Genomic DNA, 10713 nt, shown 5'->3' on the forward strand with positions numbered 1-10713 from the left:
AGGCAAAATGGAGGGGTTTCCCCAGGGGCTTATATACTCTCTCTTGTGGGTCTCTCTCCCTTCCCCTCTCCTATGCAGAATCCAGCTCCAAGATGGAGTTTTGGAATCACATGGGCAAGTCACATGTCCATACATGAATCAGTTCCTTACAGGCTGATGCCAAATTCCCAGGAAAGCTCAGAAGTGGATTGGTGTCTCTCAAAGTTCATTGTTAGCTTAAGTGTTTCTTGATTGGGCACTTACAGAGAATAGTCTTTTCTCAAGAAGCTGACTAACTGCTTCACTGAGGGTAAAATCAAACAAGTACATAGCCAATATTCATAACTTCAAATACAAAAATGATACGTGAATGCAAATAGGATGAATATATCCAGTAGATCATAACCTTTGCAGAGATATGTTACATGGCCTATCTGACATAAACCATATGCCAGTTATGTCATATTTACATTCATAAGCATATTTCTATAAAGAATTATGGGTTGTAATGTCACACTCTGTTTCACGAACTATAAGTTATAAGAAATAAAGAAAATTAATAAAAGAATCATAAGGGAATTGGCATACTCTGAGATATTCTATAGCAGCATCTGCAGAGATGCGGCAGAGATCTTCAGTGTAAACCACCAGTTTGGAGAATATCCTCCTTTCTGCAGCCTGACCTGACCTTGGCATTTTCAGTGAGGACTGCCCCAGGCACTTCCGGGTCACAGAAGGCAGAGAAGCCAGGAGGAGGATTTATGAGCATGACTCCTGGAGGAAGTAGGGGCATAGTGTTTCCTGGGCACAGATCTGGAGTAACAGACTTGGGAGATTCTGAATAAGGAGCTTGTTGGCTGTTGGTTGTTTCTACTGGTGTTCAGGGAAGCAGGACTTTGCGTCCATTCTTTGTGACCACTCCCCCACGGATTATACCAAAGAATAAGCTAACATGTATCATCAATTTCCCTCCAGAAATGTACGTCCTGTGCTGCCCAGTCCTTTCCTGGACAATACAAGTTACATTGTCCATTATTTCTTCAGTAGCACTAAAATGCATGTAACTTAGTTTCTCAGACACTTCTATTTAAATACACTGGATTAGATAAAACAAAGTTTATTGACTACAAAGATAATTTTTCAGTGAGTGCAAAAAGGAGGCATAGAAGTCAAACACGGTTACAAGAAAAATAAAGCTCCTTTGTCTTGACCCATAGATGAAGTAGCAAAAGACAAGATTAACAGCAAATCAATGGCGGATTTGCATAGAAGGCAGACATGGTTACAAGAAAAATAAAGCTAGAATGCAAATTGTGCCTAAATTAGCAAAAGTTTCCTCACCACATGCTTTCAGCAGTCTTATTGACGAAACTTCTTAGGTCAGCACCCCTCCTCCAGTCCAATGGCTGCTTCCTTTATCACTTCAGATGCAGTGAATCAATGGAGAGAGAGAGAGGTGCCTTGGGATGTCCCCCCCCCTTCTTTTTATAGTCCAACCTCCCCCTTTGAGAACCATTTCCACCTGGTTACCGGAAGACAAAAGCTCTATGTAGAAGGATGTTCCCTGCTGCTTTTTCCTCACCTTTTTTGGGCTTCCTTTGTTTCCCTTCCTGCTTGATGACTCTGGTTACTATTTAGATACAAAATTAAGTGGAGCACACATTTCTTTGTTTAAGACAGACCAGTTTGCCAGCCTCAGTTTGGAACATGTATTAATAACATGATACAGTGTAATCTTATATCTTCACACACATTATCGAAAAATATTGTATTAATATTTACGATTAGAGCATGACTATTTCTAGTTGACTCATAGATCGATTTAGCATTCACAGCTGAGCTCTGTGTGCAAATAATATGCATGTAAGAGGGATAGTTTTGTTAACTACAGAAGTCCGGAGCACTCTGTGGTCTCCTCCTGAGCTCTCTGGTCATCATGTGGTCTCTATCAAGCACAATGAGTGAACCTATCCTTCCCACTTTGGGGAGTAATCTAGCAAGGGAAGGACATAGCATACCATGGGTGATTGGCATGCTATAAATAGCTAGATAATCTGGGATACTCTTACGTGTCTTACAGAATTTACATTCCACCAAATGGGGCCAGAACAAGGAGGTGATTCTGAAACCAGGAAAGACTGAGAAGATATCTGCTAAATCTGCAAACAATTAGTATGTTTCACCTGTATCTAACTTTCTGTTCCTTTGATTCCAAATTTGTTGCTAAAGCTGATTAGAAATTTTTCTTGTGAAATTTTCTCGATGGGACATTGGATTTTCAATTCAACTCTTTTTTCCCCTGGAAATTATAAGATTTCCATCAACATAACAAACTCCCCTCCTCCCTAAACCATTGCTGTGATGTTCCAGGGAAATTCAGCAAGAGGAGAGACCATCATGCATCATCGGGGACGTAGTGCAGCCTGGGAGCCTTTACTATGTAAGAGATGGGTGGTGTGTGGTATCTGAGCCACTCCTGTGGTATTTCCAATCTGAAATATTAACTTTTTACCAAAAAGCTCTCAGTGTCCACAAACAAACCCCCTTTGTGGATCAGCTCTACACAGTACCCGGCTTGCACTGAAAACAGCAAGATGAAATATACCCCTAACCTCATACTCTGTAACTCTGGTAGAAATTGCATCATTTAATAACACAGTAGGAAAGAGTGGGACTAATTAATCCCCAGGGCATGAATTACACCGAGGGTGGCTTTGTTTCACTGAATGCATTAATTAGGTGTTATGGCTCTCTGAGCTCAGGTATTCCCAGTTGCTGCAGGAATCATGTCCCACACATCACACATCTCAGTATAAAACTTCCCAAATGCTCCAAACTGGCAATTCTGTCGCTGGGGAAACGCCACCACATCTCTCTCTTCTCAGCAGGTATGTGCTAATATCCTGAATTACAGTCACACACACACATCCAGACATCACAGTGATCAGCAGGTATTAAATTCAAGACCTCCAGCACTAAAAGCCTCAGCCCCAACTCCTACCCCTTCAGCTAAAGGAGCGACCTCCTTGCTTGGAAAAAATAGGCAATTACATAGTCACTGAAGCCAGTGCTTTCCATTATGTCTATTGGTTTTCATACAGGCTAAAGTTAATGCCAAAAACCTCATTTAGCACAGTAAGCATCTTTACCCCAACCCGACCTGCCAAGCCACAGAGCTTCCCTTGCCCAAAGAGATTAGAAAGATTGAGATTCCTTTACTCTCACCCCTTCTTTAGCTAAGGAATAATCTCTTCAGACTGATTCTCTCACAGGACAGTCAAAAGTCACTGTTTTTTGTTCGGATTAGTGAACAGGAGTGTTTGTGTGTGGGGCATGATTAACCTCCATGTCATTGTATTTGCATAGTGTGTGCATGTTATCGAACACCTGGAATGACCAGCTGTGAACATCTGGCTCTGTGGACTAAGCCCTTCCCTGAGCGGGTACTGATGTCCATTGAGAAACTGATCTCCATTTATCTTCACTTACTTCATTACAGGGAAAGGACATGTTTTCCGCACCATCCATCTACCCACATCTCTTTAGATGTCTGATCTGTGTTGAGAGGAGATGGAAAAGGGAAATCACTCGGAGGTGACTGAGTTCATTCTCTCAGGACTGACAGATCGTCCGGACCTGCAGGTTCCCCTGTTTGTGGTGTTCCTGCTGATTTATGGTATCACCCTGGTGGGGAATGGGGGGATGATCTTGTTAATAACGATTAATCCCCGACTCCACACCCCCATGTACTTTTTCCTCAGTAATTTGTCTTTCTGTGACCTCTGCTTTTCCTCGATAATTTCCCCTAAGATGCTGCTGAATTTCTTAGCTGAGAGGAAAAGCATTTCTTACACTGCCTGTGCTGTGCAAATGTCTCTATCTATCGCTTTTGCAGATGTTGAGTGCCTCTTGCTGGCTGTGATGGCGTATGACCGTTATGTGGCCATCTGCAACCCACTGCTCTATACGGTCACTATGTCCAGGGAACTTTGTAAAAAGCTGGTGGCTGGGGTGTACGCTGTGGGGGTGGTGGATTCAATGATAAACACTTATTTTATACTACAGGTATCATTCTGCAGCTCCAACATCATCAATCATTTCTTCTGTGATATCCCCCCATTGTTGGCGCTCTCCTGTTCTGACACCCGCATCAATGAGATAGTGATGTTTTCTTTTGCTTGCTGCGTTATACTGAGCAGCTTTGTGACTGTCCTCCTCTCCTATGTCTATATCACCTCCACCATCCTGCAGATCCGCTCTGCTGAAAGCCGGAGCAAAGCCTTCTCCACCTGCACTTTCCACTTGACCGCTGTGGTCCTGTTTTTTGGCACACTCCTCTTCATGTATTTACGTCCCACCTCCAGCTATTCCATGGACACAGACAAAGTGGCCTCAGTGTTTTACACGCTGGTGATCCCCATGTTGAACCCCCTCATCTACAGCCTGAGGAACACGGAGGTGAAGGATGCCCTCAGGAAAGCAACGAATAAACTCCTAACCAATTCTTGAATCTGTTTAACTCAGTACTGGTTTAGTGGTGGGGAGTGGAAACAGGTGAATTCAATTCCCAGCCCATTACAAAATAATTTTGCAGAGTCCATGGGAGTATCGTTCATTATTATATTGTTATTATCAATTTGTTTGTATTTCAACAAGGTCTGCAGGCCCCAACTGAGATCAGTGGACAAAATACGGGTAGCACCACAGGGCCAGAAGAAATTATGATTTTGTAGACTGGTGGCTAGGGGCACCAACCTAGAGGGTGAGGTGCTCAACTTCACGTCTTTGTTCCAAGGGTTATTTAATTAGTTATCCACAGTAGAACAACTTTGAAAGGAGAGCTTGAGAGCAACCCAGACTGGAATAGCACAGCACTCAGGGGCTGGGATGCTTTCTGGAAATGCTGGAAACCCAAGTGCAGAGTGTGACAGGTTCGGTCACAGAAACCCCAATTGGTACTGTCAACGAATGTTTTGAAATAACCTCCTAGCCTGTTTTCCCTGCCAGCCTGGGCCTCCAGAACCCTGCCTTGCTGAGCCAGACATGCTAGCCTGCTGCAAAACACAGACCAAGGGTCTGCGCCACCTCTCCAAAACTGCAGATCTAGATTGAAACCAGCTCAGCAGGTTACATGTCTCCATTACGCAGACACCCAGCTCCCAATGGGATCTAAACCCCAAATAAATCCATTTTACTCTGTATAAAGCTTATACTGGGTAAAATGATAAATGTTTGCCCTCTATATCACTGCAAGAGAGATATCCACAACTCTTCCCCCGCCCCCCGCCGGTAACCATTACTTACACTGAGTTTATAAATAAACAAAAGTGATTTTATTAAGTATAAAAAGAAGCATTTAAGTGGTTTTAAGTAGTAACAGACAGAACAAAGTAAATCACAAAGCAAAATAAAGCAAAACACGCAAGGCTAAGCTTTATGCACTCAGAAATTATTTACAAATGTTAACTTCTCACCTCAGTTGTTACTTCAGGTAAAATTCTTCTCAGGTCAGATGCTTTTTTTGACCTGGGTCCAGCATGTTCTCACCCACCCCTGTGGTTACAGTCCTTTTGTTTCCAGGTGCGTGCAGGTATCTCTGTGGGGTCGGGAGGCCGTCTCTTAAGCCAGCTGAAGACACTCATTGTTTGCTTCTCCCACTTTATATAGAACTTCCCTAAGGCCTGGTCTACACTATGAGTTTAATTTGAATTTAGTAACGTTAAATCGAATTAACCCTGCACCCGTCCACACAACGAAGCCATTTATTTCAAAATAAAGGGCTCTTAAAATTTATTTCTTTACTCCACCCCGATGAGCGGAGTAGTGCCAAAATTGATATTGTCATTTCGAATTAGGGTTAGTGTGGCCGCAATTCGATGGTATTGGCCTCCGGGAGCTATCCCACAGTGCACCATTGTGACTGCTCTGGACAGCAATCTGAACTCGGATGCACTGGCCAGGTAGACAGGAAAAGCCCCGCGAACATTTGAATTTTATTTCCTGTTTGCCCAGCGTGGAGAGCACAGGTGACCACAGAGAGCTCATCAGCACAGGTAATCATACAGGCCGATAATCGAAAAAGAGCACCAGCATGGACCGTACGGGAGGTACTGGATCTGATCACTATATGGGGAGAGGATTCAGTGCTAGCAGAACTTCATTCGAAAAGACGAAATGCCAAAAATTTGAAAAAATCTCCAAGGGCATGATGGAGAGAGGCCACAATAAGGACTCAGATCAGTGCCGCTGAAAGTCAAGGAGCTCAGACAAGCCTATCAAAAAATAAAGGAGGCAAATGGTCGCTCTGGGTCAGAGCCACGAACATGCCGCTTCTACGCTGAGCTGCATGCAATTCTAGGGGGGGCCGCCACCACTACCCCACCTGTGATCGTGGATTCTGGGTCAGGGATAGTCTCATCAGCGACGCCTGAGGATTCTGCAGACGAGGAGGAGGAGGAGGATGAGCTTGCGGAGAGCACACAGCACTCTGTTCTCCCCAACAGCCAGAATATTTTTCTCAGCCTGACTGAAGTACCCTCCCAACCCTCCCAAGCCAGTATACAAGACCATGACCCGATGGAAGGGACCTCAGGTGAGTTTACCTTTTAAAATATAAAACTTGTTTTAAAAGCAAGCGTTTTTTAATGATTACTTTGCCCTGAGGACTTGGGATGCATTCGCGGCCAGTACAGCTACTGGAAAAGTCTGTTAACGTGTCTGGGGATGGAGTGGAAATCCTACAGGGACATCTCCATGAAGCTCTCCTGGAGGTACTCCAAAAGCCTTTCCACAAGGCTGGGCAGTGCAGCCTTATTCCGTCCTCCATGGTAGGACACTTGACCACGCCATGCTAGTAGCAAGTAATCTGGTATCATTGCATGACAAAGCCTGGCAGCGTATGGTCCCGGTGTTTGCTGGCATTCAAGCAACATCCGTTCTTTATCTCACTGTGTAATCCTCAGGAGAGCGATATCACTCATGGTAACCTCGTTGAAATATGGGAATTTAATTAAGGGGACAGAGGTGGCCATTCCTACTGGGCTGTTTGCCTGTGGCTGAAAAGAAATCCTTCCCTGCAGTTAGCCAAGCGCGGGGGGGGGGGGGGGGAATTGGCCCTGAGCTTTTAACGTTTGGCTAGCAGGGATCTTCCCTGATACCAGCCACGCGGTGGGGGGAGGGATAAAGCGATCATCCAGAGAATTGGATGGGGGGGGGGGTTAGTTTGTTTTCTGATGCTGAAGGTTAACAGGAAAACTGCAGCACTCAACGGGCTTTGCTTGGTATGTGGGAAAGGAGGGCGCAGAAGCCGAAAGACAGTGGCTTACCATGGCCGCATGCAAGCCGAATCCTGTTGCCCCGACCTGCATCTGTGATCTCTAGCAGCAAAGCCACAGGCACTCAATATTAAGAGGCAAAATGCGACCTTGCACAGAAATCACGTGTGCTATGTAATGTGAATAGTGTTGGTCACCGTGAAAGAGTATAAGCATTGTTCTGTAAAATGTATCTTTTTAAAAAATTCTCTCCTTTTTTCCCTCCCTCCAGCAGCTGCAAATTTTTCAAGCCTCCCTCCTCCGTCCCGAAGGCTATCTCAGATAAGGCGTCGGAAAAAGAGGACGCGAGACGAGATGTTTGCAGAAATCATGGAATCCACCCGCAGTGAAAGAGCTCATTTGAATGAGTGGAAGGACACAGTTTCAAAGTATAGGAAAGATGCCAGTGAACGTGAGGACAGGAGGGACCAACGTGAGGACAGGAGGGACCAACGTGAGGAGAGGAGAGACGCTCGAGATAAGAGGTGGTGACAGGAAGATCAGAAGAGGCAGGATGCAATGCTGGGGCTGCTGCATGAGGAAACAGACATGCTCCGGCGTCTGGTGGAGCTTCAGGAATGGCAGCAGGATAACAGAGTGCCGCTACAGCCCCTGTATAACCCCCCTCACCATGTTCTATAGCCTGCTCACCCAGACGTGTAAGAACGCGGGGGGGGGGGGAGGCTCTGTGCCCCCTCCCATTCCACCCCAGTGGACAGCCCATGCAAAAGGCTGTCATTTTTTTAACCTTTTTATAGTGGCCTTTTCCTTCCCGTCGATCCTCCTCCCAAACCCCATCCAGGTTCTCTCCCTCTTTTTATAATCAATTAATAAAGAATAAATGATTTTTAAATGATAGGGACTTTATTTCCTATGAAAGCAAGCTGTGATTGAAGGGGGAGGGTGGGTTCCTTACAGAGAATGAGTCAATAAAGGGGACGGGTTTTCATCAAGGAGAAACAAACTGAAAACCAGTTTCATGACTGGCCAGGCTACAATGTAAAATTTCTAAGCTTCTCTGATGTGCAGCGCTTCCTGGTGTGCTCTTCTAATCGCCTTGGTGTCTGGCTGCGCGTAATCAGCAGCCAGGCGATTTGCCTCAGCCTCCCACCCCACCATAAAGGTCTCCCCCTTACTTTCACAGAGATTGTGGAGCACACAGCAAGCAGCAATAACAATGGGGATATTGGTTTGGCTGAGGTCTGAGCGGGTCAGTAACGATCGCCAGCGACCTTTTAAACGGCCAAATGCACATTCTACCACCATTCTGCACTTGCTCAGCCTGTAGTTGAACAGCTCCTGACTCCTGTCCAGGCTGCCTGTGTATGGCTCCATAAGCCATGGCATTAAGGGGCAGGCTGGGTCCCCAAGAATAACTATTGGCATTTCAACATCCCCAACGGTTATTTTCTGGTCTGGGAAGTAAGTCCCTTGCTGCAGCCATTTAAACAGAGTAGTGTTCCTGAAGACGCGAGCATCATGAACCCTTCCTGGCCAGCCCACGTTGATGTTGGTGAAACGTCCCTTGTGATCCACCAGTGATTGCAGCACCATTGAAAAGTACCCCTTGCGGTTTATGTACTGGGTACCCTGGTGCTCCGGTGCCAAGATAGGGATATGGGTTCCATCTATCGCCCCACCACAGTTAGGGAATCCCATTGCAGCAAAGCCATCCACTATGACCTGCACATTTCCCAGAGTCACTACCTTTTGTAGCAGCAGCTCAGTGATTGCTTTGGCTACTTGCATCACAGCAGCCCCCACAGTAGATTTGCCCACTCCAAATTGATTCCCAACTGACTGGTAGCTGTCTGGCATTGCAAGCTTCCACGGGGCTATCGCCACTCACTTCTCAACTGTGAGGGCTGCTCTCATCTTGGTATTCTGGCGCTTCAGGGAAGGGGACAGCAAGTCACAAAGTTCCATGAAAGTGCCCTTACGCATGCAAAAGTTTCGCAGCCACTGGGAATCGTCCCAAACCTGCAACACTATGCGGTCCCACCAGTCTGTGCTTGTTTCCCGGGCCCAGAATCGGCGTTCCATGGATAGAACCTGCCCCATTAACAACATGATCTCCAAAGCACCGGGGCCCGCAGTTTGAGAGAATTCTGTGTCCATGTCCATGTCCTCATCACTCTTGTTGCTGCGCTGCCGTTGACACCTCCTCCTTGCCTCGTTTTTCTGGTCCTGGTTCAGCATAAACTGCATGAGAATGCGCGAGGTGTTTACAAAGTTCATGACTGCTGTCTTGAGCTGAGCGGGCTCCATGCTTGCCGTGGTATGGAGTCTGCAGTGTTCACCCAGGAAAAAAGGTGCGAAATGGTTGTGTGCCGTTGCTTTCATGGAGGGAGGGGTGAGGCTGTACCCAGAACCACCTGCGACAATGTTTTTTGCCCCATCAGGCACTGGGATCTCAACCCAGAATTCCAATAGGCGGGGGAGACTGAGGGAACTATAGGATAGCTATGGGATAACTACCCACAGTGCAACGCTGCAGAAATCGACGCTAGCCCCGGTACTTGGACGCACACTGCCGAATTAATGTGCTTAGTGTGGCCGCATACATTCGACTTTATACAATCTGTTTCCAAAATTCGAATTCTGTAAATTCGGATTAATCCCGTAGTGTAGACATACCCTAAGGCAGAAAACCTTTTTTTTTGGTACAAACTTCAAGATGGATTTCAGTATCCTGCTTTGTTCCACACATACGCAGGAAGGCTTGCAGGTAAACAGAGCAATTTGCAGTTCATTGATTCTGAAGCACCCTTAATGGCCTCCACTTAATATGTCTACATCAGTAATACAGGTTTATACCTTATTCTCCTAACTCCAGACAGAGACATAATCCATGTAAACAAATAGGATGAACACACTTAGTAGATTATAACCTTACAATGATATGTTACATGGGGCACTTAGTATAAAGCATATTTCAGTTATGTCATATTCATAAGCATATTTTCATAAAGTATATGGAGTGCAATGTCACACATCGCTTTGCCCTGCACTGGACAGAATGGGAAATTGAACTTGGAGCTCCCACCTCACAGGTGAACACCCCAATTACTGGGCTAAAAATTACAAAGAAAGGACCACCACCACCTCCTACGTTGGCTGTGTTGCAACCAGCACTTAAATCCTCCCCCTCCCCCTGCCCCGCACACACACAATGTTTTGGGACAAAGCTATTAGGAGTATTTGTAACACATTTTTGAATAGTTTCAGTCAATACAAATTGTTTTTTTTTTTTACAATAAATTATTAGTGCAGAAGAAATTCACCCATTTATAGACACCTTTGTGTCCCAACGCTGGTAAATACTTAAGGAGATATTTGGAGAGATGACCAACAAATAAAGTGGAATACATTCAGCTCACTTCTGTATCATATTAAGAAAACGTTACGGGCGAGCCAAAGA

At 45.5% G+C, this 10713-nt stretch overlaps 1 protein-coding gene across 1 annotated transcript; it reads left to right on the top strand.

The window, feature by feature from the left end:
* Nucleotides 1-1596: 1596 nt before the first annotated feature.
* LOC101942516 (olfactory receptor 5AR1-like) lies at nt 1597-4488 on the top strand. The gene is made up of 2 exons (XM_005309753.3): nt 1597-1605; nt 3550-4488. Exons 1-2 carry the CDS (start codon nt 1597-1599, stop codon nt 4486-4488), a joined length of 948 nt encoding a protein of 315 aa, XP_005309810.3.
* Nucleotides 4489-10713: the final 6225 nt, after the last annotated feature.

Source organism: Chrysemys picta, chromosome 4 (assembly GCF_011386835.1).
Source record: "Chrysemys picta bellii isolate R12L10 chromosome 4, ASM1138683v2, whole genome shotgun sequence".
NCBI classification, from domain to species: domain Eukaryota; kingdom Metazoa; phylum Chordata; order Testudines; family Emydidae; genus Chrysemys; species Chrysemys picta.